Raw genomic sequence first — 26,658 nt, 5'->3', positions numbered from 1 at the left:
TAGTAACAACAGGTTCGCAACGTGAAACGCTCTTAGATTGCATATAGCTCAAAAGAAAGTGACATGTCTTATTATGTATCGTAAATGAGTCTTTGCCTGATTAATCAACCCCACGCTTTTCTTTCTATCTTTGTACACACTCTAGCATAAACACTCTTCTACTAAGCTTTATACGCAGCACTCTACCGTGAGTAACAAAGAAGGATAGACCCTGTCTGTCGAAAGGACAATTGCCAGTTGTCAAACATGAAACTGCCACGATCTGGATCAAGAGATTCGCGGCAAACGCAAAGCCAGAAACTCAGCCCTGTTGTGAGTGGAGAAGAACAATCACTGTCTTGATGATTCAAAAAGCCCCACATGGTTCGGCGCTCGCGTTCCGCAGCACTTTGATTTTCTCTCTTGTAACCACATTCACTTTAGTTGCCATGTCAACAAAAGCTGAACTCGTTACTTCAATCGACGAAGGTAGCTACTACTACTGCTATCAGTATAAATGTTTCAGTAAATAAGCTTGCACTAGTATAAGTACAACAAATAACCGATGTCTCTGGTGATAGTATTCAAGCCTTTGTCGCAGTCAGACAGCAACACCACTGTCACCCTTCAAACGGTCTTGGACCGTCTTGATAGCGTGATTGTCAACTCCAAGGACAGAAATACTTCATTCTGAGACTTCAAAAGCACTTGGATGAAAAGTTTGACAAATAGCGCTCAATCTACCAGCTTAATACTAGTTAGTACTTACTATTCTTTATATTGATCATAGTATTTGCTTTTTGTAGTAGCGAAGCTAATTTTTTCTTCTTTTTTCAAGGTATCTGATCCACATGCATGGGAAACATTAGAGAGAAAACTTGCAATCACTTCGACTGGTGGCTTAGAATTTAACGGTGAAGCCGACTCTTTCGACACTAATACCTCACCAACTACTACCACTACCACTACCTCTACAACAACAGTATTGAAGGTCAAGATCACGGACCAAGACAAGGAGGCGCTGCATGCGAGCTTTGAGAAGTTAGATAGTAGCAAGTTTTGGATGCTGCAGGCGACAAAAATGGAGGCAGAGCGCCAAGGCAGCAGGGCTGAATCAGTCAAGGAGAAGGCGATGAGCTTCACCTTGTTATACAACTACTATGTACCAGTAAGGATCAAAAATCAGGAACATAAATACCCACTATGCATAAACTATATGCTAACTTGCCTGCTAAATTTTTTAGTCCATCAATGTCTTTAATTTTAGACATCACTGATGACAATTGGCAAAGTGAATTTAGCGAAGATGAGTTGGAAGAAGTGTCCTTGAAGGGTGGACCTTTGGAAGAGTGCAAGGTGCCAGAGGAGTTAGCGTCGACATTCAATGAATTGAAAGAAATGGTAAGCTTGTTGCCTCCGTTTCAACAAGAGAAAACGGAATCCCATACATACTTACAATCAATATTTTGTAGAAGTCACCGTTAGAAGTATTCATGTATGCTCGCAGAATGCCATTAAATCCATGCGATGATTCACTCAAGGTTTGGCTGTCAACAGAGCTGCAAAACGTATTAAGGCCGTTTCTCAAAAAAAAGACACTCGACATCACTAGCATTCCAGAAGCAGATCAGCTCTACAAGTTTCTTGGCTTTTTTGCCACCATCTTTGAGGATACGCTGATTACTGCTAAAGGGTAGAGTAACCAGATGATCAAGGAGGATGTGAAAGACGCAAGAAACAATGTACTGATCTCTCTATTTACTATGTATAGCTCCGAAAAGTCAAGCGAAAGCAGTGGAAATGGCAAAAATGCAAAGTGAAAGCTATCAGCTATCGATCCAATTGAAAGGCGTAGGATGGGACGACGTGTCGACACTGTCTTTGCTTCTGGACCAATCGAGCTTGGCTGCACTGAAATTGGATCAAAAAACGACCAAACAAAAACATTAACAGATGGATCCCTCAAAATGCCACTTGTACTCCGGGATATGTTGCTTGATGTCACCTATGCTCCGTCACTACTCCACCGTTCCCATGTCGTCGAATACTCTATGAATGGTAAGTCTAAATCAGGTTTTTAAACAAGGGCCGGTGGTTAGGTTCCCTCATCTTTTTTTTGCATACAAACAGGTGGCAAGGTCTCGTTGGTCGATGCAGACATCCCAGAAGGTTTGGTTACAAGAATAAGACGCTTTCGCCCGATTGAACACCCAAGCAACGAGCAAAATTTCATAACAAGAGTAATTCCTCTGCTAAAAATCGCGCTCACCGGGAAAAATATCATGGAGCAAATGCTGGCTGCCGTCAAAAGCACACCCCATCCTACCACTACCTCCTTCAAAAGACACTGGTGTCTTCCACCAAATTACGAGTCTCCATCCACTTCACGTTCAACAAAAGCATCTTCTCCATCGTCACCAAAACTCTCATCAGCAAACAAGCGTCAGCGCCCGACCTGATCGAATATTGTCATTATCATCAATTTCCTTGTTTTCCATCATTTTCTTCACTTTCTTACATTACGAACTTTAAATATCATATTCTATATCCTGTTTTACATGTGTCATTTAAGAAAAACCTGCATCACCTACCAACTCCTACACTCAAATTATACCTATCATAAGAGATGCTACATGATCATTCATCTATACTCTTCGCTGTATGTTGTTGGTATCGTCCCTTTTCTGATCAATTTCTCTTACAAATTCGATGCATAAAAACAGGAGGATTCAACGAACCACTCCTCGGCTTCCATCAAGGTAATGCTACTGTATAATGTCTATTTATCTCTAGCTGAGAGCAAACAGATATACTACATTATTAAAACACGTTTTGAGAATATGTAGATTGTGCATTTAAAGGCACATTTGTACGCGTCACTCACAAGTATGACCTATTACACGCAAAATGACATTGTTGTAGTATCTTGAATCCTCCCAGCCTGTTAAAGATTCCTTTTGTAAACTTATGAGCTCAGCGTTTGTGAGTAGAACGCGTCCCAGTCATAGTTTCCATTTCGCCGTTACAGTAATACCATCTTTAGCAGGCATGACACCATGCTCTTTTGCGAAAAGAGATAAAATAGCTTTGTTCTAATAAGAGCCTTTCGTAGATTGGGTAGACAGAGGTCGAGCTATAAGCAGACAATGCTAACGATAGAGGAGGAAAGCCGGTGACCGTGACCTGACAGTGAATGAACTGTCAAAAGGGAGTCGCGCTGCACACACGAAAATTGCATATTATTTCGCTTTCTACATACAAGCTCCGCCATTTCTTTTACTTTCTTTCCTCCACCACACACGATTAACAATGAAGAAGCACGACAACACCACTACCATTAAAAGTAACAACAGAAGACCCAACAATCCTGCGGTCAACAGAAAACAGAAACCCGCCCTGTCTGCAAAACAAAAGCTTATCAAAGCAAGTGCTGAACAACGCTTGCAATCGCAAGAGCTGGCATTTTCCTGGCAGGAGAAACTCTTTTCCAAACGTCAAATTTCGCTTCACCTGCTGCGACAGGCTGCGGCGATCTTACAGCCACAAACTTACGACGAGGTTGTTGAAGAACGTGCCGTCCAAGACTATTGCGGATACCCATTATGCGATCGTACGCCGCAGAAAAATCAGCCACGGTATAGAATCTCCTTGTCGCAGCGCAAAGTCTACGATCAATCCGAACTGGCATCGTATTGCTCTGATGATTGTATGCAGAAATCAAAGTATTTCAGAATGCAACTGTCTGAAGAGCCTGTATGGTTCCGTGATTTGCAAGTGCCACCGCCGATTCAGATTGTTTTACCGAGTGAAGATCTAAAGTATATATATTTTGTTTCTTTCTCATATTTTTATTTCCTTTTCCTCTCTTTAAAACTTATTGTGACACTACATTAACATCAAGTGTATGCTTCCTGTAAATTTGTTAGGAAAGTGCTGCAGAGAGAAAAGGAGGATAAAAGAAAGGACAGGACAGGACATCAGATACGAATTGATTATGTACAAAAACTGTTGGAAAACGTGCCTATTTTACCAACAACGGGGACCTTGACTGCAAATGTTACTGCAACATCATTCGAAACGGACACCGGCAATGAAATCCGCATCATAGAAAACACCAGTCCGAATGCCGTACCTCCTAACATGCCGAAAGATGGCATCCATGACGCTATCGAAGGCTTCCAAATTCAAATGCGACGGAAAAGCGTGGAAGGTCCAACGACACTAGTATTACAACATGGAGACCAGGCGGATGGAGGTGATGATATGAAACCACTATCACCGACAACAGTGGATTCGGAAACGGTTGTTTTTGAAGACGAAGAAGCTCTTTTGGAGGATGCCATGGAAACGATGATGATGCTGAAGGATCTTCAAGCGGATAAACCGGATGAAATCAAGCCCAAGGCATCAGCACCGTCGCACCAAGGTGAACCCCACCAACAGCGAGCACCGGCAAACCAAGCATTAGAAATGACAACAATGACAACAACATTACCAGTATCCTCCTCAGAATTACCATCATCTTCGCAACAACAACAGCAGAAACCGAAAGCAGCAGCACCGAAGACCGTCAAAGTTGTAATACCCGAGATACCAAAGCCGTCGTCAAAGAAGAAAAAGCGTCAAGTACCAGAGATGTCACTATTCGGCAAGATATGGACAATGACGGATAGGCTGACAACCAAAACTACACGGAGGTACTTTGAAGAATTAAAATCGCAATCCCAGGTCAATATGCGCGAACTTTTATGTGAGGAAGACGACAATACGATTCGCGACGAAGTTTCTTTGATGCGTGGCCAGATCTTCAGTGAGCGGATATTGGAAACGTAAGAGGAACGCATAGTGGATCGAAAAATCCAGTAAAGAAAGAATGGCACATGCAGTATGCATGAGAAGGGAAAAGTACTGAAGTTTATGTTTTGTTTTGCAGCTATGGACTTGTCCGTGCACAGATGGGCTTAGAAAACGCGCTGGAAAACGACATTATCAATCTGATACAAACATTTCGGTTCGCTGATGCATCCATGGTTGTACTGAATTCTTCTGAAGCTTATATGATGACCCTGGTTCTGTTCAAGGCACTTGCAGATGTGACGATCCAAAACACCTCGTGGCAGCATAATTTCGAAGAGTGTTGCAAGGCTATAGGAGAAAGCGGTGATAAGGTGGATGCATGTGTGCGCGTATTGCGCGTTGCAAGTACATAAAATAAACTTTTTATGTTCTCTCTTTTTTTGTGTGTGTTTTCATCTGGGAATTGTAAATGCAGAAATATTATTATAAGCCAGAGAAGGATGTGAACAGAAGATAGCGTGTATGTGAAGGGGGAAAATGACAAGAATAATTAATTGTTCTCTGTTGCTAAAGATGGAGGTCGTGATGCTCTTCGAGTACGCCTTGATGACGCGCGTTGCGAAGAAATCCAGTGAGATGCTTCGCCGTCAATTCGTAGGGTATTAGTTTGGGCTGCTTCTGGTTTAGTAATAGTAGCAGTAGTAGCAGCGTCAAAATCATGAGTACTGCAATCTTGTTTGCAAAGCGGGCAGTTTCGGGACTTGTTACTTAACCACGGATCTATGTAATTCGTTATGTGAGTAGACACTATAAGTTGCTATACACATATACTTTACCTATACAAGATACGCAGAATCCATGACCACATTTGAGCAGGCGCACTAACTTGGTAGCATTATTATTACTATCTTTTTCGACAGTATCTGATGATGTTGTGCTGTTTGTATCTCGTTTGCAAACTCGAAAGTCTTCCAAGCATATAGCACATGTACTGTTACGTATAATCAACGGATCATACTTCATTTTCGGATACTTGTCCAGTTGCTGCCATCCAATGCCAGCATCTTCGTCGTCTTCTTCGACTGATTCATGCCGCCGTCGCATGATCGCTAAGAAACTACTAGTTGTCGAATCAAATATGCTCGTATCCTCCGAGTTGTCATCCCACAGCGGTTGCCGTTGGTTATTCATCATCAGCATCCTGCCTGCTGCCAGCTGCTGCTGTCGTCGTCGGTAACGATGGCATGCATACGCAATCAGAATCAGCACCAAGGTAATAGCAACACTGTTGACAATCAATTGACCTGCCAAAATGAGTTTGTTGGTGCTTTCTTGCTGCTCCCGAATTTCTTCTTCTTTTTCTTCGTTCACATCATTATCAATGTCCGAGGTAGATATGTTTTCGTTATACACTAAAACTCTGGATAGCGTCGTCATGCTGCTACTGGCATACACTGTCTGTAGTAATAAGCTGCCGATAGTTTCATTGACAAATATTACAGGGACCATTGCTGATGAAGTACCATTCGCTGATGATGTCGTAGGCGGTCGCTCGACGTCAATAAGGTCATTTTCTGGCTTGTTTTTGATTTCATCGTGGTCGAAAACATCGTCTTTTCCGTTCACCGTAGGGTCAGTATTAGTTTTTTCATACAAGATTATGCCAGCAAGTGTCATGTTGTATGATCCCATGATTGATTGCGCGTGTGAAACTTTGGTCGACCAGGAACAACCGTCACCTCGTGACACAAGCGCTACTCGCCGTATTATGCCGTTAGCTTCGCAATCGTCATCTAATAACTGTTCGGGAAATGACGACAAATTATTGAGTCCGGTGAAGTTTGAAGCTGATAAGGATCCAGGACATGCTGTATGAAGATTCATCAAGTTTCCCTATTAATTTCATCATACAATGCATAGAATGAAGAATATTAGTGGCCGTTTATTCATGTTTTTTGCTCTTCTTGTTGTAATTTTTTCCCAAACGCAAAAAGAATCATCTCGAACATTAAACACTAAAAAATAGTCATCATTCATTACATCCCAGTTGTGATAGAATGGTATCATCCCTGTGATTGACTCTCGCCATACGTTACGTGGCATCCGTTTGTCTTCGTACCATTCATGCGAAGTGTAATTGACTGACACCATATATTGCGAGAGTGTTATTTGGGGCAAATCGTCGCCATCATCACCATCGAATACACTATCTTCTGCTGCTATGTTTTCTTGCTCATCAATCAAGTCTTTCGGTGCTGCTGATACACGTTTATTTCCTGCTAACAATGATAGATACAATAGTAGTAAAATAGATAGAAAGAGTGGTGTTGGCTTATGTTGGTGGAGCATAGAATAAAACTTAACAAGAAAGAGAGGAAGGACAAAAGTATGAAGACGAAGAATTCAAACAACATAATTGATGCTAGAAATACATGTATAGATTAATCGGGCCGATGCACTGCGACTGCACCAAGTCTGTGTATCATATTATCTTAAAAACGAAGTTTTTGCTAATAGCTGCTTTGATCTCGACTACTGCATGCTATTAATATCCTATATGAGTAAACGAATATTTATTAATGTTAGACGACCAGTAAGAAACATCCAACTCTTGCATCTGTGTGTAATTGAAAACCATAACCATGGCGAAGTAGAAATGATAATAGCAAAACAATATACCATCACTTCATATCATACAAACTATGCCGAACAAAAAGCCGAGATAATTTCATTCTAACAGTTTACATGGCCGCTGGGCTCGGCGATCAGAGTCAATTTTCACTTGACGATGCGATTTTTAAATCAACACATGAAATGACGTTTATTGGCTATCCATCATCTTTTAAATTTCTCATTTGATCTGTTTGGATCTATTATCCAATGATATCTGAAAAAGTTAAATGTAGAATATCAGTAACAGAAAGAGGAATAAAAAGGCTGCCATCATGCATAAAAATGACAGTACATAGTCCCATGACTGTCGTTTTTAACCGAGAAGATGCCGGTACTCTATCTCAAATGATAAGTATCTATGCTGTATATATACAACAATTAGCACTTGTTCTTGATTCAAGAATAGTCATAGCGATATGTATAGTATATTACATTAATTATACTCTGGTACATGGCTGGATGTATTGTCTTTTCTAAAAAATGCACGACATACACTAGAAGATGAGGTGCTTCTCACTTATGCTTATGCATTGATAAACGAGGCAACAACGGCGATATTGATTATGCCTCCTCAGCTGAGCCTTTGGCATTTGTTCAAGCTAAAAAAAAAAGCCACATACCATATGTACCTTCGTCCCTTTCAAATATATGGGGCAAAGCTCCTTACAGCAACTGACATCATGATCTTTTCAAAATTGTACGTTGTATGTAGTGCTGTGCTAGTAGTACAAAACGACATATAAAAATATAAGCAGCAACAAAAAAAATAAGAGGGGAATCTCATGACTTTATTATTGTAGTTTCACCATACTGGCCAGCATCGTGGAAGAAACATCCAGTGATGTATCATATCACCACAATATTGTGATTATGCTGTGAGGATAAAATATCATTTGCTTGTATTCCAAAAATAAGAGGCATTGCTTCAAATAATTAGCACTGCAAAATGACCTCAATTTATTACAGCGCATCTTTTTACAACTGGCTACTTGGAATACGGTATATTACATAGAAACAGATCTGAACCCAACTGTTTTATAGCATCAATTTTCAAAGTAAATTTCACGTCAACATCTCCAGTTGGTCCACCATCCGCTGGCAGAAGATAAACAGTTCCAGGCGTTGGTTGGGAACCATTAGTAATAGCTGTTTTGTACGATTTACCCCAACCGAAATCAAATTTAAACATTTGGTGCAAAATGCGGGAATATTTCATAAGACGTTTTTTTTATCTTGAGACATTCGAAAAAGGCAAGTTGATTGGCGATCACTAATCGTGAAAGCTGGGTGCGCATTTAGTTTCGATTCAAAGGGCGACGCGCAAGGTACCCTCGACTGTTGGAGACAGTAGAAGAGCACGCGGAACGGTGGTCTTGCAAAATATACACGAGTTTCCAAAATAGCGTAGTACTTTAGATCCTATAGGCTGACAAAGCGCTTTCGGACGACAATCCCAACTTGGGGCTCGATGCTGGATTGCACTACTGCTGCTCTTGGTATATTGGCGTTTTCGCGCGCACGGATGAGAGCACCATAGGCAAGCGCTGTAAGAGCATCGCCGGATGTGATTTACTGGTGGTCCTAAGAAGACAATGGCGACGTCAGATCCTTTTTCAATCGACCGATGGAGCTCTTGGCGAGCTTCCATACGATCAGTTTCGTTCGCTTTTTTAGGGTTGAGGAAGTACTATTAGGTGGTGATGGCTCAGCTACTGATGCTGTTGTAGTAGTGACACGGATGGGATCTACCGGCTCACCTTGCATAGGTTTGTCACGAAATTCCGAGTCTATTAAGTCTGTCGCTTACCGTAAGAAGGTAAAGGACGGTGACCAAGTGGAAGGCTGCCATTACATAGACAGGAGGTATCCCACCAACAGCATTAACAGCTCAAGCTTCTCCTGGCACCCAACATACTGCGTGCCTGGTTCCTGCCCCTTGCAATGCGATGTCTTTCTTTTGTTAGACAATACGGTTACACAACGTCCACACTATATCATGCAAGCCTATCGCAACAGTCAAATGTGTTCGCATTCACCTGTTCTGCTTATCCTGTAACGACGGCCACCAGCTACGCTCAGTACAAAAAAAAAGGACTCCTTACGAAAACTCATTCATTACCTGGGTGAAAGAGATTTGTTTGGTTGCGATTGTGTGTCAGACCCAACAGGAGCAACATCAACTGAGAGATCTCCACCGTTCGAAATGTTGTTCCAAACGGCATTCAACTTTGACAGATTCCATAGTCGGTAATGACAACCACAACTTTTACAGTTAGGAAGCCAGTGGTAAACCTTTCTTATCTCTACTCACAGACATGGTAAAAACGCACAGATTATGAACTAAAGCGTTTTTGCAGCTCAGTGCTTTTTTTAAAAAAAATATGTTTTTATAATCAGAAATATAATTTTGGGGCTGGGGGAAGGGAGGAAGAAGACATCATACATGCGAGGGTGGGGAGACAGAAGGGGAGGAAAGACAGACTATTTACAACAACGCAGCGAGGCCTGCCATTTCCGCATTCAAGTTGAAAGAAGCAGAGTCTTCTTCAACGTTGGCTGCGAGCAGGCGGCCTCGTTCTTCTGCGTAGGCGTCAAGCGCACGGTCGACTTGACGCCAGATCTCGGAAGAAGTGGCTTCTTTTTCGCGCGGCTGTTCGGGTTGGACTTGCTGCTGCTCACCGTCAGCGATATTGCTGCTGCCGTTGGCGTTGCTGTTGCTATTGCTATTGCTATTGCTACTGTTGTTGCGAGGGTGTCGGTGACGTTTTACGATAATAGTCACCTTACTCACCCGTCCGCTGTCATCCGTTTTCATCTTGGTGGTGACGCTATGCTTGTTGTTAGTGGGTGTGTCGACGACAACTTTCATGCTTGTAAAGTGTTTAAATGTGTAGTGAGGACGGGAGCAAAGTGAATAGTGGGAAGAGGAAGAAAGAGCGTTCAAAGCACGCGTATGTTACACATGCTGCGGAAAAAGTAACTTGCACATTGCGGAGATCACAACAGCCAACTGCATGAATCGTTTCGGAAACTCCCGGAATGTTATCATATAAGGTGGAAACGAGCTTTGACGAGGTGTACTTTTTTTTTGTACGGCTGCATTCCTTTGCTATTCATCGTCCATTGTTACAGACATTTGCAAAACTGCACGGAATGCATGCTCCTTCGTGTAATATCTTGACAGCATAAAAAAGAGGGTATCATTGACTGCAGATTGTTTTCGTACAAGGGAAAAAGGGGAAAGCAACGCACGCAGTTGACAATAACTGTCAGGAATTCATCAATGATCGTCACTTGGCACCGCTAACACATCGTCCTTACGTGAGAATTAGCAAGCAGCAAGTGCTACTACCGCAATATTTTGAATACTGAAGAGGATATAAAAGCAGGCAAATCACTCCATGGCAGGTGGATAATCAAAATATTAAGCTTGCCACAACCCTGGTCAGTGTATGAAAAGCATTCTTTTACGTGTCCTTCGAGCGTAATGACTATGAGTATTATATGTCTGAAGTAGTGACAGTGGTAGTATAACTCTCCACAATCATCCTTCAAAGGTATACGTAGAAGAAGAAAAAAACAGAGAAAATCTTTTCTTATCGAGGATGCAATTTGACAAATGCTTTTGTGTTCTTTCTAACGCGAGTGGCTACTCGTATGACTTTGCCACAGCAGCCGTAGGTCTCCCTTATTCTATTCAACAATTTCCCTGAACAGTGAAAGTGAATGGCTGTTTGAAGTGTCACAAAGAGCCATTTTCATGCAGTGTTAATCGACTGAGTGTATAAAGGATTTCCAGCGTCTTTGTTTTGCATGATATGTACAGTACAGTAAAAGGTCAAAATTGGGATTCAGGGCGTATATACTTTAACTGTATTTGAAACAACATGGTGTCGGCCTTTAAGTATTCTACTGCAGCATAAGAACATGTTTGTGCTTACTCTATGTCAAAACGTATACCGCAGCGGCAACATTATAAGTACATTCCGGCCTATAACGTGTGGCAAATGGCAAAGATCTGGCCAGCGCTAATTATCTGCGTCTTCAGGGAGCAAGACTGCTTAAATCTTTCTGTTGGTAATTATAACGATGACGACGACAAACCAGTTCCAGAGGAAGCCCTGCAGCTACCACCATTACCTTCGTTGGCGCTGTTCTTCTCTGTCGTTCCAAACCCCTTCATACACACTCTCTATATATTGTACTTCACCATCTACACTTATAGTATTATCTGACGCCAGCATAACGTTTCCTCTACGATAGTTTTTTTTTTCAGTAATTGCATCCCATTCTGTCCTGATTGCTCCAAAGCTGTGACGCTGTTTTCACCGCTTCTCTTACTATATGTATCTGGACCAGCACGTTTCCATAATACTGTGCGAAGACGTAAAGCGGTTACTCTAAGGTGCCATTAGTTTGCTGGCAGTTGTCCTGGGACCTTGCTTTAACGTCAACGTGCTACGGGTGCCCAGTCATTACTACCAAAGCTAACAGTTTATAACGGCTTCACAAAACAAAATTTCATCGACAAGAAAGCTTATTTCGTATATACTTATCAAACCTTCTTTCATATACTAAATGCCCATTACTTTAATCACATGACAGCAGACCTGTTTCGTTAATCTTTGATACTCAAAAGCGGCACTCTATCATACTCTATGACCACTCAGTGAACATTGATTAGGAGCTTGTATAAGCATTGGCATCCTCAAAAAATAGTGGACCGCTTCTAGCCTCGAGCTGGTCATTCTCGGAAGTAACGGCATCTGCGAAAATAATATTGTACATATAGACTGTATAATTATCCAGGCTGGTTGGTATGATACAGTATCACGGAACCGGAATTGACAAGTCTGATCAAGAACGCCACAGATATGATATGAAGCATCTTATTTCCTGGCCATAAAGATGCTGATAAGATCAAAAACCTCGTGACTAGCAATATACTATATGTGTATTTGGTGAATAGACTGTGACACTTTAATGATGGCGTCAAATGATGTGTAAGTAAGTATTCTGCAAAATAGTTTGATTAATCCCTAAATAGTACATTTATTTGAACTTCTGGCCTTCTCTATTTTCCTTCCAGGTACAATGATTCCTGTCGTCGATTTCATGTTCGTTAAATCTCACTCTCCGAAATTTTCTGGGAATGGTAGAAACACATCCCTGTTCTGTTTTTTACTTTCAAGGCATGGAACTGGGTTGTACGCATTAAGGGGTTAGATTAAGGTGTTGATTCATAGTAATTTACTCATATTGTACGCATAAAAGACGCATTCAAATGAGAAAAGTGTCCAAGATAAGTGAAAAGAAAGAGAAAAGGCAGGAGAAACTGCAAGATATAGAAATACATATGTATTTGTGATTTACGTGAAATTTAAAGCGACAACTTCATCCTGAGAAGCGGTAATCCGTGTTTCATACCTGCTTAATTTCACGGAAATGCCACTACGAAATTAACGAGGATCCCCTGTACATGACTGGAAATATCATTAACAAACATGTGTATTGCATTAGTAGCCATAAGCCAGTATCCTTTGAGCTGACCGTGTGTAACACTGACAGCAATTATGTTACACATCCTAAACCTCGTTTCCTTTGACGACTTTGTCGAAAACCTAAATTTGCATTTTCCAAGAAAACTTAGTATCAGAGCTTCGAAAAATGCAAAGTATTTGTTTAGAAGTCTATATATATATATATATTACGGTTAAAGGTTTTGAATAAAAGGTATATCTGCCAATCCGCAAACAATTGGTTTCTAGTCGGTAATTGAAATCACTTGATGGTGTAAGCACTCTATTGGGAAGAAAAACTACATCCAAACCTGTCTCAAGATTGGAAGCGGCGAGAAAAGAAAACTAGCTTCAATCCTCCTATGCCGAGTATTGTATGGCAGGTTTTTCAAAGCTAAATAACACCACTGTCAATTTTCACCAGTGCAGTTTTCCTTGCTGAAACCATGATCACAAATTCTAAATTTTACCATATATGTTAGTTTTTTGTGTAACATGGTAAGGCTGTGCGCGAGGGATTGGGGGTTTTGATCCAACGAAGTGAAGAGGGGGAACTCCCATCTTTTTCTTCTTGGCCCTTTTTTTTTATATGAGCATTCAAATGATTACATTTTTTCGAAGACGACGACGGATATTGATTGTTACGCTGCTGGCTTTGTTTCTCACAGCGATAGGTATTCAGCAGCACTTGATGGTAGCAACTACTACTGTTACCCAGCAACAGTGAGTTTTGTTCATAACTGTGGGAAGCCAACTCTGATTGATTTTACTGAACGAGAACTTGACGTTATGCAAGGCACAAAGAAGAATATCGGCCGTCAATATTCATTGTGGCAGCACTACGCAACAGTGAGCCGATACTCGACCATTGGACAACACAAGTGGAACGTTTGGTAGCGTGGGCTGGCCCTTCGCGAACCTTTATATCTGTATATGAGAATGGTAAGAAAGCTTTTTTCGTTGTAACAATATCGCCCACACCGAAAGAAACTTGACACGTATTTATTTGTTTATCCTTTTTCCAGGAAGTCAAGACAAAACCAAAGAATTGCTCGGAAACTGGCAAGTTAAACTTACTGATGCCGGTATACAAAACAAGATTGTACTCGACGATGCAAACAGCGTTAGCTCCAGAATGAACACAACAGGCAAAAATCGCCGGATAACTAAACTTGCCGAGATCCGCAACTTGTCACTGGAGCCACTGCATTCGCAATCAGCTGGACACTTTGACAAGATCCTTTACCTCAATGATATTATATTTGACGTTCAAGACGCTATTCGATTGCTCACAACTCGAGATGGAGATTATGATGCCGTATGCGGAATGGTAAGATTGAAAGGAATAGTGAGAGAGAGAGAGAGTCCGGGAAAAATGGTAAAAAGACTTAATACGTATATGGTTTACAATAGGACTTTTATGGCGAGTTTTATGATATGTTTGCTTCTCGTGAAGTGGATGGAAAATGGGTGGCTTCGGGTGATTATCCTTATTTCGCGGATGAAACGAGCCAAAAACTGTTGCGAGCGTCCGATCTGGTGCCTGTCTACAGCTGCTGGAACGGGATTGTGGCATTCAATGCCAAACCGTTTGCACAGGATCAAGTGGAATTTCGTGCGGTTGCACCAGATGAGCCAGATATAGCTGCGGAAGCATCCGAGTGCTGCCTCATCTTTACCGACCTGCGCGCATTGGATTATACCCGTATATTCATCGATCCCCGTGTTAAGGTTATTAACAGTTTTTGTGCGGTTACAAAGGAAATGAATGTACTGGTAGGATATATTGCTGATCCAGTATTATGCTGGTTTTTTTTATATAGGTCGCGTACGATAAGTTTCATTATTGGTATGCACGCAACATCCTGCCGATATGGACAGTCTTTTTGGCCTTCACCAACCATCCTACAAACCAGTTATCGAATGCACAAGAAGCAGAATGGACGTATCGAGTGAACAAGGCATATGAGCAAGGGGTGGACCCACGCGACTATAATTGTCTATGGATGACCTTTTGATTTATTTTTACCGTCAATTTTGTCCATTATTGATTGACAAAATGGATATTCATGGCTCGACACAGATCGTAGATGGTGCGGATTGTGGGGACTACAAGGCCATTCCGAGCTGCACTGCGCATCGCTGTACCCAAGACCACTTCTACTTCCAAAGGATTACCACGCTCCATGTCCAATTGCCTATCAAAACATTATATACATTAGTAAACCTTCAATAAATAAACAAGGATGATACCAAGAAAGGACGTCGAAACAGATAGCTAAAGAAAGACTTACATGGATGGTTTGTAATGGTTGTGGCCTCGCGCTGTGTTTTCGATCATTGCTTCGCTACGGTACTCGGGCTCGTAGTCCATCCCAGTGGCAAGTTCAGCGGCGGTCATCAACTCGACCATCAATCTCTTGACCATACCACGCGCCTTTTCATTCCGGGTTACCTCGGTGGTATCCAATCGAAGGATAGCACACACAGGCCCAAATCCTCCATTCCAAAACACCTTTTCCCAACGTGTCTGCTCGATATTATCTGTCCATTCAACACTGACGCCACCGCGTTTAAACCGATCTTGGAACTCGCGTGCCTTGGGCTCTGACTTGGCATCCAAGATACCCATTCTTAAGCTTTCGCCACCCAAGTGCCGCGTCCGGCCCGGTCCATCTTGAAGGGTGGCAATGTAAGCGACAATAGAAATCAACGGGTTGTCAGGGAAACGCTCCAACAGTGGTGCTTCAACACCCAAGCCGTTCTGGATCAACACAATGGCCGTTTCTTTGTCACTGACTGCAGGTGCAATCACTTCCGCAACGTTGTATACATCGGGTAAAGCTTTGAGCGTGACGAGAATATAGTCGAATGGGCCATGTTGAACTGCTTCTTTTACACTAGATACAACTATAATCAAATGTCATTGCAGTCAATAAATGGGTACCAATTCGAACAGTCCCGCAATAAAGGGCTCGCTAGTGATGTCTAGTTTTCAAGTAGCTACCATTGTGAGGTCGGAATATGTCTCTGCCAAACTTGGCTGATTCCATACTGAAGCCATTGTCACGGACAGCTTCATAGTTGGATCGACAGACGGTAGTAACCTGGCACGATTGAGCTAAGCGCCAACTGTAAACACTTCCAACAGCACCAGTTCCAACTGCAGGTAAAGAGTCAAGGATTTAATAATTTATCCCGTATCCATCTCCCCCACCCCCCTTTGACTGGCTGGTTACATACCTGTCAATACTCGGATTGCTTTGCTCATCGTATATGTGTATTCTATTGTGTATAGTTTTTGGACAAACATCGTACTAATGCCGGATCCGAGGTTCCCTTTTGTACTTTTAGCATGTTCGGTCGCTCCCGTCCGAGGCTTCATCTGAATGGCACGCTTGCACTTTGTGTCACCTATCTTTGCTTGTAAGCTTTGTCACCGATCGACGTCTGTGCTTTCTGATTTCTACTACGTACCCTGACAACAATGTTTTATCACTTGGAGATACACCTCCATGTCGTTTCGACTGGCCAGCCTTTTCTTTCCCCGTTTTAGAATAAGGCAGTTGCAGGTAGTGGTGGGTAGTGTGCAGTTTCTTCCTATAGATGGTTTTTCCTATTACACTTTTCTCTTTTTTCCTCACCTCTTTCGCACGTGGCATCTGAAAAGTATGTATCCTGCATCTACATTTCTGAATGAGGAACACGTTACTGAAATAAAAACATGTAGCTACAATCGTTTAGATTGAATAACCATCACGCATATTAGTATGTAAAAAATCGCAGCATGTGTAGGTCCCATACCTTTGAGCTGAATGCTAGCTCATTCTAAGCTTTCGTTTTGAAATTTCTAAGAGAAAGCTGTGCACAAGGTAACAGGCTTGAACGGAAGTGTATGGGTGTGCGGCTATGCTTGCCGGCATTTCTTATTGTGTTACCATGCATATATGACAAAATTATTGTCATCGTGTAGCACGCTTGACCGCTTTCGCTTCCAAGAATGGAAAACTGTGAAGGTCCCGATCTTCGCAAACAATGTCTTGATGAGTTGAGAGAATTCAATCCTAGTGTCAGTATAGCTTCCTTTGGAATTTGTATAGCTCTTAAAGCTAGCACCTAAACAAATTCTTATAACCAATAGCTTACTTTATTACGGGATCCTTCAACACTCAAACGGCTTGACAAGAAAAAAGCAATCGATTCCTTAAAAAGCTTGATCAACAACATTGCTTCCCGCGATCGCGAGCCCACTCAATTTTCCATTCTTTTGGAAGAATTGTTACCCGAGATTTCCAGTTGGGAGGAAAGCAAGATTGAATATGTTCGAGATCAAGGAGTTACCCTTGCCACACTGTAAGTCTTTTCATCTTTGTCTCTCCTCTCTTGCCCTTTTGGGCTGGGTTACCGAAACTGAAATCTTTTCTGGTGATTAAATGTAGGCTTATTCAAAATGCAATACTATCCGATTCTCTGATATCAAAAGTTCTTACGCTTGCATCAAATCGCCTACGACACGAACGTGCTGGCAGGTCACTTGAATTCATCGAATCAGTAGAGGAGATTCGAACAAAATGGATCGTTTTGCTTTTGGGTATTTTAACGAAGCTGGATCGACTGGACGGTATGGGAGCCGTCAACGTTGACCGTATGCTGGATATGACCAAAATGGCATTAGATGATGCCTGTCCTGAGGTGCAAAAGGGGGCTGGAGAATTGCTTTTTGAGTTAGCCAGCAAATGTCCAAAGGGTATCGCGCTTGCCGGACAACGATCCATGAAGATGACAATGCCTCTACTTTATCACAAGCACTCTGGCATCCGAATAACTGGCCTTCGGGTAAGGAACCCTTTTTGTTGTATCTCCTTTTTCGTATACACAGCCATTGAAACGTTGTTTCTTTTTTATAACAACAACAAAAAAGGCTGCAGGACAAATAGGACTCGCAGTGCCAGATAGTGTACCCGTGCTACTCGAATACGATGAAATTGCGCGCCGCGAAGCAATATTTCCAGCACTCGTGCATGATAGCGCATTCGACGTACGAAACGTTTTCTCGAGTGTAGTCCAAACATGGATGAAACTCATGGCACCACTGCAGCAAGACAAATATGCCCCGATCCTACTACCGCTCTTACTTGCATGTACGATGGACGAGATAGACACCATAAACCAGGCCAGTCGAGCCACACTTTATGAAATTGGATGCGAGCATGCTACCACAAAGGTTTCAGCCGGTGAATGGTCGGATCTAAAAGAAACGGAATATGGTAAACCAAGTGGTGGTCAACTAGGTAATATAATATTGAAGCAAGTATGGGCTTTTTTTAAACATCTATAATTGTAGGAATTCAAAATCTTGTACAAAAATATTTCAGCAAATGTTTGGAATATCTTATTCAAGAAACGCTAAAGCTTGATGCGAACCGCCGGATAAGAAACCTGAGTGTGATGCTTGCAATGGTCAAAGATTCACGCGAAGAGCAAGTTGTCTGCTCTTTAGAAAGACTTGTTGACCACATGTTTATTCTTTATTGCAACGCCAAAGGCGAGAATATGGTTATGGACAAAGTAAGTTCACATCAAACGAAAAGATGGCGCATAAATCATAGAAAAAAAGAGAGAAATATCAGTGTTAGTATAACTTACATATACGTATATCCAGGTCAAAGAAGTAGTAAGGATGCTAGGAAAACGCATACCAGATGGCATGTACATATCATATGTGCTGAAACGATTCGACGAAAACGACCTCCTTCACGCAGAAACACTATGCCTTGGGACCGATGGGATCACCATTAGCACGATTATACTTCAAGAGCTGATATCGGGTGCAAAACACGGTGCCATTTCACAATCTGATATCACGATGATATTGGAAGCGCAAAGTGCACGTTACCTTCGTGACGAATTCATCGAAAGCGAAGAACTCATTCTTGAAGCAGCAAGGCTCTTGAAGACGCTCATGCAAGTAGTTCCTACGCGTGATACTTCTGTTGAGCTGCGCACACGTACTGCGTGGCTAGGCCTGACACTGTGTGCAGCCTCAGCAATCCGACAAAATGTTGGCCACGTTGCAATGGCCGACACGTTTCTATCCAATCTTGGCTCTACCCTGGTCATCAAAGAGGTCAACCAAGCAATCCAGGGCTACGAGCAATCGTCAAAGCAGCATCAGCAAACTTTTCCTGTACTAGATACTTTACAATTGTGCTTGCCTGGACTGCTCAAGTTTTTTGAACGTAAAAACCGATCGGATCCTCCTTCCAAATGGACAGAAACATCCATTGAGCTCAAGATGTTGGAAATTGCGGTCTCTTATATTGGGCCCCATACACCATTAAATCAAAACGGATATCGAAGCTTGATGATATTACTTGGATCTGCCGGAAAGGATGCGGGACGGGGTAAATCGAGAGACATTGGCTCTGTGGGTGTTCGGGCGCGGTATGTATTTTTTTTAGCTCTGGTTGATTGAATAGGATCAGCTAGTAAAAAAGCCGATGAAAGTGTATAATAACTATCGCTGACCATTTGATTTATAAATGTTTAGCTGTATGGATATGATCTCCTTGCTCTTTCGTATGCCCGAAGCTCGTCATCATCTGTCTCTGGCCGATATGAGTGATTCCCTATTCATGATGCTTTTTATACCGGGACTGCGTAGTTTCAGTTTGGATATCAAAATGTCCAAAGCGTATCACACATCATTACTTGATTGTATACGTACCGGTTTGCGGCATCGCTGCTTTCAAGGAGTACCACCAGAATTGGATACACTGGTGGCACCTTTTATTCACACTGCAGACAATGAGACGAGTGCCTCTGCCCTGAAGCTTTTGTTTACCTTGATCGCGCATTATACAAACAAGGACACTTTGGAGAATGGTAAGCCCTTTTTTGGAGAGTATGAAAGAACAATGGATTTCGAATGACGGACTAACTTAGTAGTGATATGTCAAAAACAATAACTAAAAAGCTCGGATCATTTTCCCTTTACTGGATTGCCTTCACTCTGAAAATGCTCAAAAGCGACAAATCGTACTTGATGAACTATCGGCGATACCAGCTGATGCTGCTATTTTCCAAAACATCCAAGTCACCGATCGTTTGAAGGAGTGTCTTCTACAAAGTTTGAATGATACAGCCATTGATGATCCCAATATCGTAAGTTTGCCAAAAGACGAAAACATTGTCTTGCTCATGTATGTCTCGCTAATAATACATTATATGATAATTTACACAGAACAAGATCCAAAAGATGCTCGAAAACTGGGATTAATATCGTAAAGTAGCAACTATGCCATGTAATTCGGCCCGTTTCTTTTTGTCCCTTGCAATTTCAGTATTAACGCACACCAAAGCAATGTACAATACGCACAATCTGCACTTCCATAAAACAACTTTTGTACAAATTAATAATAATACACTTGGTCTTTCTTTCTAATTTTCAACAGAGTTTCCACCCTTTTTCCATGCTTCGAAACCACCCTTCAAACTCTTGATGTTCTCATTATCATAACCCATCCGCACGAGCGATTCAACAGCCATAATGCTACGGAGACCACCAGCACAGTAGACGACGATAGGCGTATCCGATTCTGGGGTCACAACCTTTTCAACACCGAGTTCAAGCACACCACGCGACAAACACACGGCGTTTGGGATCTGTAGGGAGAGAGGGGAGAGAGTGTAACACAATCCACATTTAATCGATTCGCCAACTCAATGAAATACGTTTTCAGCCGTTTTCCATACCTTGCCACGTTGCACTTCTCCACCTTCTCGAACATCAATGATAACAGGCTTTTCAGCAGCACCCAGCTCGCTTTTGAGTTCGTCCACGGTGATTTCCTGAATGCCAATCGTGTTCTTTGTCTTCTTCACCATATCAGTCCAACGGCTCAAGGCGATCGACGTCTAGGAGGAAGAAGCCCCGGGATATATAGTTAGCGTTGTTTATTTCCATTACCGGATTGACAACAAAAAAAGACGTTACCACAGTGAATGAGCGGGTCAATGGTTGGTGTCGGATAGATGCATTGCGTGCAGCCTAGTCATTTCAGTTATATTTTTTTGTCACTTGTAATACATATAAATGTATGGATGGCAACTTGGCTTGTTTTATCATTTACTTACTTGTCTGATGGCGAACATGTCAAAAGGTTATATTGTATTTGGGTGAACAAAACGTGAGAATTTCACACGATACCTTTTTGTTCGCGCTGTTTTATCAATTGATTTTGCGTTATGCGTAACGCTAAAAGTGCTGGCCGTATATTCGATACTGTGCTGTTGCCCATCTCCATCCCTTTTGACAAACAATAAACTCGAACCATGCAGCATACGTGCATAAGCAGGTTCAAATGCACTAGCTCCTTGAAGCTCAAATTTAAACTTGATTAAAGATAAATAAGCATTACTAGCTTTTTGCCCTTGATGATCAAAATTATATTAACTTCATCTAAGAAACGTCTATCTTCTGTGGCAGCCGCCGCTCTTCACCATTCGTAATATTTGGAGCAGCAGGTTACTGTAGACAAGTATTGTGATCGAATTTTTGCGCTCAAACAACCTCTCCAATAGATGAGCTTATACTTGTTACAGGGCTGATGAAACTGAAAAGTTCTATGGTATAACCCCCACAATGTGTTACATAGATCAACGACCAGTTTGCACGAGTGTATGTGCCACCACCACTGGTTTTGTTCGGTGAGATTCTGCTAAACCGTTTCCACCAAGATATACTATATGCAACAAATGATATTATTTCACCCAATGAATAACCACTTCAAATAGACATCATAGGTGTGAAAGTGGACACCATCAGATCGTTGTTCTTGTAGAGGGCTATCACACATCAGATACTTTGTCATTCTAGTTCTTTCTGTAATTCACAGATGCACTGGCCTTGTTTTTCGAATCGGGAATAGTCTCAATTACATTTCATCTGCTTGTGGATGGTTTAATCGGGGATATAATACAGTATCCATGGGAACCGGAAACAAGATTAGTTACATGACGGTTGCAGTAACTGCTTGTGTTGAGTCTTCAAAAAGCTCAGTGTAACCTGGAAACGAAGTATGAGTGAAGCGATTTTGATTGGCTAAGGAGCAACCCTGTATGCTCACGTAAGAATTTAAGTTCCCGTTTGTTTCCACGGACCCAAGTGAAAAAAAGAACGGAGAATCAACAGCAGGGAAGTTACCACCCGTCTGCTTGGATACAATAGTCGGTCTATTGAGCAATATAGGCCTTTACAATATATTGCCAATAGCAAGGACATTCAATGCTTATATCGAAACAGTGGTGGCTGATTACATGATGAAACTTTTCTTGTACAGTTTGACAGGAGGGCAGGGCAGTCTTGTAAAGTAGCGTAGGAGATTGCGTGCGTGTCTGGCTTTCTTGCTGTTCTCAACATTTACATCACGACTTCCTATCAGCAAAACCACAAAAAAGAAACGAATGATAATGATAATATGATAGCCCTTGAATTTTTCCAATGAAATTCTAGACCGAGCATGAAAACCTGTCAGGTAGATAGATACAAAAAGGTCAGGCAATTTTTTTTTCAACGAATAATCCAGAAAACTTTTTTTTTATTTGTCGTCGTTGTCACGCTGTGTAACTTTCAGTGCCGGATCGACCCAAGCGCTTTCTCCCAAAGAACATTTATTATGCGAAATATTCCGACTCCACTCCACTCCAATTCCCGTCTCTTACTAAGACATCTACTATCCAATCATGTCGCATGAGTTTCTTCATCATCCCAGTCAATGATCTGAAAGACCAGTCGGTTTAAACACACTAATGTAATAACAAAGGCGGAATGGTTTATCCTGTCCACCTGTACAACAAATGTGGACCAATCTTTGTTGGCTTAATAAGCGCTAGAATTCCAAACATCCAGCAACACACTGGCACATTCTCATCTGAGAGAGAAAAAAAATGTGGCGGTGACATTATTAGGGAGAAACTCCTGGATTGCACAAATAACGCCAAATCCCGGTTCGGGTCATGCCGCTCCTTTTATATACTTAGCGCTAATGCAATAAGTACACACACACACAGACTTTACAATGTTTCATTAAAGTCAGACCAACGAGGTTACCCGCGCATTATCTCGTCTTTGCTGCTGTTGCTGCTAATAACTAACTATAATGATGATGTCGACAGTCCCGCTTTTCCACTTTCTAACGCGCATATAAGGAGAAGACCTTTCCAGGAACAAACATATTTCCTGGGCGTTTTTTTTCTCTTTCACCTCTTCACTGCCATCTATCCTCCAAACCTCCCCCCTCACTCGTAATGAGAACCGTTATCTTTGGTACACTATTCAGCATTGCTCTTGCTGTTCAACAAACAGCATTTGCAGATGAATCATGCGCTTTCAACAGTCAAGCCGAAGGCGATGACCCTAAGGCTGCCCAAATGGAACAGTTTTCTATTAGCAACGCCGGCCAACAAGAAACGACCCAGTTTGGTCAACGCATCAACAATACGGATAGCTTGAAAGCTGGCTTGCGTGGTCCAACCTTGCTTGAAGATTTTATGATGCGTGAAAAGATTATGCACTTTGGTAAGAAAAAAAGATTTTATCTATTATTTTTTTCATTCCTTAGTTACTACATACTCCATGCTACAACTAACAACTTTTAACGCATCAACGTCTTTTGTCGTCACTTTTAATACGAATCATGCGCAGATCATGAAAGGTACAGCTACTTTTGCTTTTCTCGTTGTAGCTTCTACAAACCGAATATAGTATGTAAACTTAAACTTCTTCTTTAAACGTCTAGAATCCCTGAACGCGCTGTTCACGCTCGCGGTGTCGGTGCTCACGGTGATTTTGAGCCGTATACTGACTGGTCCAATATCACTGCTGCCAAGTTCTTGCGTACACCAGGTACCAAGACGCCTGTGTTTGTGCGGTTTTCAACTGTGCTTGGATCTCGTGGGTCTCCCGATACAGTCAGAGATGTTCGCGGCTTTGCTACTCGCTTCTACACCGAAGAAGGTTTATTCGATCTTGGTGAGTAGTTGACGTTGGCTTTTAAAACGAGAATATTGGTTCCTTAACCAAAGCCCTAAACATGTACTTTTCAATCTTCTTCAGTGGGTAACGCAATTGCTCCATTCTTTGTGCACGGTAAGTTTTCTCTCCGCCCGTAGTGTTGTTGATCTCTATTCGGTGGGGGAGAAAGGGGTGGTCGGTGTAGATCAAGAGCGATTAGAGTTATTGACTGCATATTTATCATGGCGGACAAACAAACATACAAACAAACAAAAAACAGATGCAATGAAGTTTCCTGGTATGTCGAATCTTTATTTTGAAAATCCGTTGAAAAAATAAAACTCTAACTTTGTACTATATCTTTAGATTTGATCCACGCTGGCAAACCTGAACCGGACACTGAAACCCCTCAGGCCGGTACAGCTCATGAAACTGCTTATGACTTTTTTGCAGAGTTCCCCGAAACTCTTCACACTGTCTTTTGGGTATGTTCTATTCTCTTTTACCATTTTTAGTTTTAGGCTTGGAGTTGTATATATACTTTGTGGGTATGAATTTGTGGGCTTATGAAAAACATTTAATAACAACAAACTCCATATATTACTTTCAGGCTTTGAGTGGTCGTGGTATCCCGAACAGTCTCCGTCAAGTTGAGGGCTTTGGCGTTCATACGTAAGGGCATTATTTCTTGTTTTTGCTGCATAAAGTATGCATCCCAAACAAGCACTTGACTCTAACCGCATATTAAACTCCTATTTCTTGCCATCACCATTGATCTTCTTCTAGCTTCCGACTGATCAACGAAGAGGGTGTCTCTCACTTTGTCAAATTCCATTGGAAGCCATTACAAGGCCTTTCCAACATGCTTTGGGTAAAGTAGTATACAGCCAAGTAGAAAACGAGATGAACATCTGCACTAAATAGCGTAATCTCGTTTTATTATATAGGACGAAGCCCAAAAGGTGTGTGGCAAGGACATTGATTTCCACCGTAACGACCTATACACTGCCATTAACAACGGCGATTATCCCGAATGGGAATTGGGCGTCCAAATTATCCCCGAAGAAGACGAAGACAAGTATGACTTTGACCTGACCGACCCTACCAAGATTGTTCCTGAATCGCTTGTCCCGGTCACACGTTTGGGCAAACTGACATTGAACCGCAACGTCGAGAACTACTTTTCGGAAACCGAGCAAATCACAATGCATCCAGGCCATGTCGTCCGAGGTATTGGATTCACCAACGACCCGTTACTGCAAGGCCGTCTTTTCAGTTACCTGGACACCCAGATCAACCGTATGAACAGCGCCAACTTTATGCAGATCCCGATCAACCGCCCCGTCAACCCGGTCCACAACAACCAACGTGATGGATACATGCAGCAAAACGTGCACAAGGGTAAAGTCGCTTATTACCCCAACGGCTTGCAAGACAACACACCTTCCATGGTCGAAGCTGACCAGGGCGGCTACATTGACTATCCCGAAAAAATGGGTGGCGTCAAGCAACGTGGCAAGTCCGCCAAGTTCTTTGACTACTACACCCAAGCCCGTCTTTATTATAACTCGCTCACGCCTGCCGAAAAGCAACAGATGATCGATGGTCTCCGTTTCGAAATCGGCAAGTCGAAATCGCTCGATGTCCGCAAGCGCATGATTACCGTGATCAACAATGTCGACAACGATCTCGCTCGTCGTATTGCCAAGCGTATCAATGTTCCCTTGCCCGAAAAAGTCGTCGACAACGATAACAAGACCTCCGTCGGCATTTCCATGGAAGAGTATCCCAAGCCCGCTCATATCAAGACACGTACCGTTGCTATTCTTACTGCACCTGGCATTGACACGGATGAAGCCAGTGCTATGTTTGACTACCTCACTGAGCAAGGCGCCTACCCTAGCTTTGTTGGTATCAATCTCGGCGATCAAGAAGGCTTGAACATTACCACGACTTATTTGCACACAGCTTCGGTGCTCTATGATGCTGTCTACGTTCCCGGTGGCAAGGAAGGTATCAAGACCCTCATGAACGATCTCTCCGAGTTCCCCTATGAAGAACCCAAGAACTTTATTGTCGAGGCCTATCGTCATTGCAAACCAATCGCTGCCAGTGGTGAAGGTGTCAAGTTTGTTGATTCCGCACTGGGAGAGAAGAACAGTAATCAGGATGGTGTTGTTACTGGCGAATCACCTAGCAGCATCCAGGACGAATTTAAGGCCGCACTTATTCAGCAGCGATTCTGGTCCAGATTGTACTTGGATCATGAGTAAGAACCTTAATTGATACAGTACCATACTCTAACGTTTTATTTATTCAAAGGTTGCTCTTTTTACGATTACTGTTAATTCTAAACATACATGCAAAGCACACAAATAGTAATAAATAAATGACACCATGTTTAACCTTAAATTATTACTTTGTGCCTGTTTCAGTGTGTCGACACTAGAAATTACATCAAAAGCAAGCACATGGCTACATTAATAGTATATTCTTCGTACCACAAGCCTATGTTCTGTAATAACAGTCACTTCATGAATGTCAGGAGGACTAAGAATGTCTATGTATGAACTTTGTCTCGCTCTGTACAGCGATAGAAAGGAAACGGTGAAAATATAAATAGTGTGGCTGTATGCATACACTATTACAGCAATTACATATACTAATCAGGTAATT

The 26,658-nt window shown here is 42.1% G+C and overlaps 8 protein-coding genes across 8 annotated transcripts; 6 read left to right on the top strand and 2 right to left on the bottom strand.

Moving 5' to 3' along the window:
• Window positions 1-428: 428 nt before the first annotated feature.
• Window positions 429-1,799, top strand: BDB00DRAFT_874713 (uncharacterized protein; the record flags this gene model as incomplete). The annotated part of the gene is made up of 6 exons (XM_053127254.1): window positions 429-468; window positions 561-634; window positions 818-1,125; window positions 1,224-1,380; window positions 1,452-1,672; window positions 1,751-1,799. The coding sequence occupies 6 exons, from the start codon at window positions 429-431 to the stop codon at window positions 1,797-1,799; spliced, it is 849 nt and encodes a 282-aa protein (XP_052977288.1).
• BDB00DRAFT_767813 (uncharacterized protein) lies at window positions 1,800-2,060 on the top strand (the record flags this gene model as incomplete). Its single annotated transcript, XM_053119700.1, has 1 exon — window positions 1,800-2,060. A coding segment is annotated over one exon (261 nt), but the record flags the coding sequence as incomplete, so codon positions are not given.
• A 1,187-nt stretch (window positions 2,061-3,247) lies between these two features.
• Window positions 3,248-5,212, top strand: BDB00DRAFT_834869 (Rtr1/RPAP2 family-domain-containing protein). The gene is made up of 3 exons (XM_053124353.1): window positions 3,248-3,797; window positions 3,906-4,808; window positions 4,913-5,212. Exons 1-3 carry the CDS (start codon window positions 3,289-3,291, stop codon window positions 5,187-5,189), a joined length of 1,689 nt encoding a protein of 562 aa, XP_052977286.1. The 5' UTR covers window positions 3,248-3,288; the 3' UTR covers window positions 5,190-5,212.
• An 8,345-nt stretch (window positions 5,213-13,557) lies between these two features.
• Window positions 13,558-14,986, top strand: BDB00DRAFT_874708 (cryptococcal mannosyltransferase 1-domain-containing protein; the record flags this gene model as incomplete). The annotated part of the gene is made up of 5 exons (XM_053127253.1): window positions 13,558-13,691; window positions 13,765-13,910; window positions 13,994-14,298; window positions 14,382-14,699; window positions 14,792-14,986. 5 exons carry the CDS (start codon window positions 13,558-13,560, stop codon window positions 14,984-14,986), a joined length of 1,098 nt encoding a protein of 365 aa, XP_052977285.1.
• A 26-nt stretch (window positions 14,987-15,012) lies between these two features.
• Window positions 15,013-16,239, bottom strand: BDB00DRAFT_789823 (ketopantoate reductase PanE/ApbA-domain-containing protein; the record flags this gene model as incomplete). The annotated part of the gene is made up of 4 exons (XM_053120903.1): window positions 15,013-15,166; window positions 15,263-15,878; window positions 15,976-16,131; window positions 16,212-16,239. The coding sequence occupies 4 exons, from the start codon at window positions 16,237-16,239 to the stop codon at window positions 15,013-15,015; spliced, it is 954 nt and encodes a 317-aa protein (XP_052977284.1).
• Window positions 16,240-18,237: 1,998 nt separating this feature from the next.
• BDB00DRAFT_834858 (uncharacterized protein) lies at window positions 18,238-19,457 on the top strand. Its single transcript, XM_053124352.1, has 3 exons — window positions 18,238-18,494; window positions 18,668-19,115; window positions 19,184-19,457. The coding sequence occupies exons 2-3, from the start codon at window positions 18,676-18,678 to the stop codon at window positions 19,203-19,205; spliced, it is 462 nt and encodes a 153-aa protein (XP_052977283.1). The 5' UTR covers window positions 18,238-18,494; window positions 18,668-18,675; the 3' UTR covers window positions 19,206-19,457.
• Window positions 19,458-20,408: 951 nt separating this feature from the next.
• On the bottom strand, window positions 20,409-21,122 carry BDB00DRAFT_874705 (Rhodanese-like domain-containing protein; the record flags this gene model as incomplete). The annotated part of the gene is made up of 4 exons (XM_053127252.1): window positions 20,409-20,633; window positions 20,724-20,885; window positions 20,965-21,018; window positions 21,105-21,122. The coding sequence occupies 4 exons, from the start codon at window positions 21,120-21,122 to the stop codon at window positions 20,409-20,411; spliced, it is 459 nt and encodes a 152-aa protein (XP_052977282.1).
• Window positions 21,123-23,399: 2,277 nt separating this feature from the next.
• Window positions 23,400-26,255, top strand: BDB00DRAFT_767711 (catalase-like domain-containing protein; the record flags this gene model as incomplete). Its single annotated transcript, XM_053119693.1, has 9 exons — window positions 23,400-23,547; window positions 23,674-23,683; window positions 23,768-24,000; window positions 24,085-24,117; window positions 24,263-24,280; window positions 24,349-24,467; window positions 24,593-24,654; window positions 24,769-24,853; window positions 24,930-26,255. The coding sequence occupies 9 exons, from the start codon at window positions 23,400-23,402 to the stop codon at window positions 26,253-26,255; spliced, it is 2,034 nt and encodes a 677-aa protein (XP_052977281.1).
• Window positions 26,256-26,658: the final 403 nt, after the last annotated feature.

This window comes from Zychaea mexicana, assembly GCF_025766255.1.
Source record: "Zychaea mexicana strain RSA 1403 chromosome Unknown BDB00scaffold_63, whole genome shotgun sequence".
Classification (NCBI taxonomy): domain Eukaryota; kingdom Fungi; phylum Mucoromycota; class Mucoromycetes; order Mucorales; family Lichtheimiaceae; genus Zychaea; species Zychaea mexicana.
Note: the sequence above shows the minus strand (reverse complement) of the source record. Positions and strands in the feature narration are given on the sequence as shown.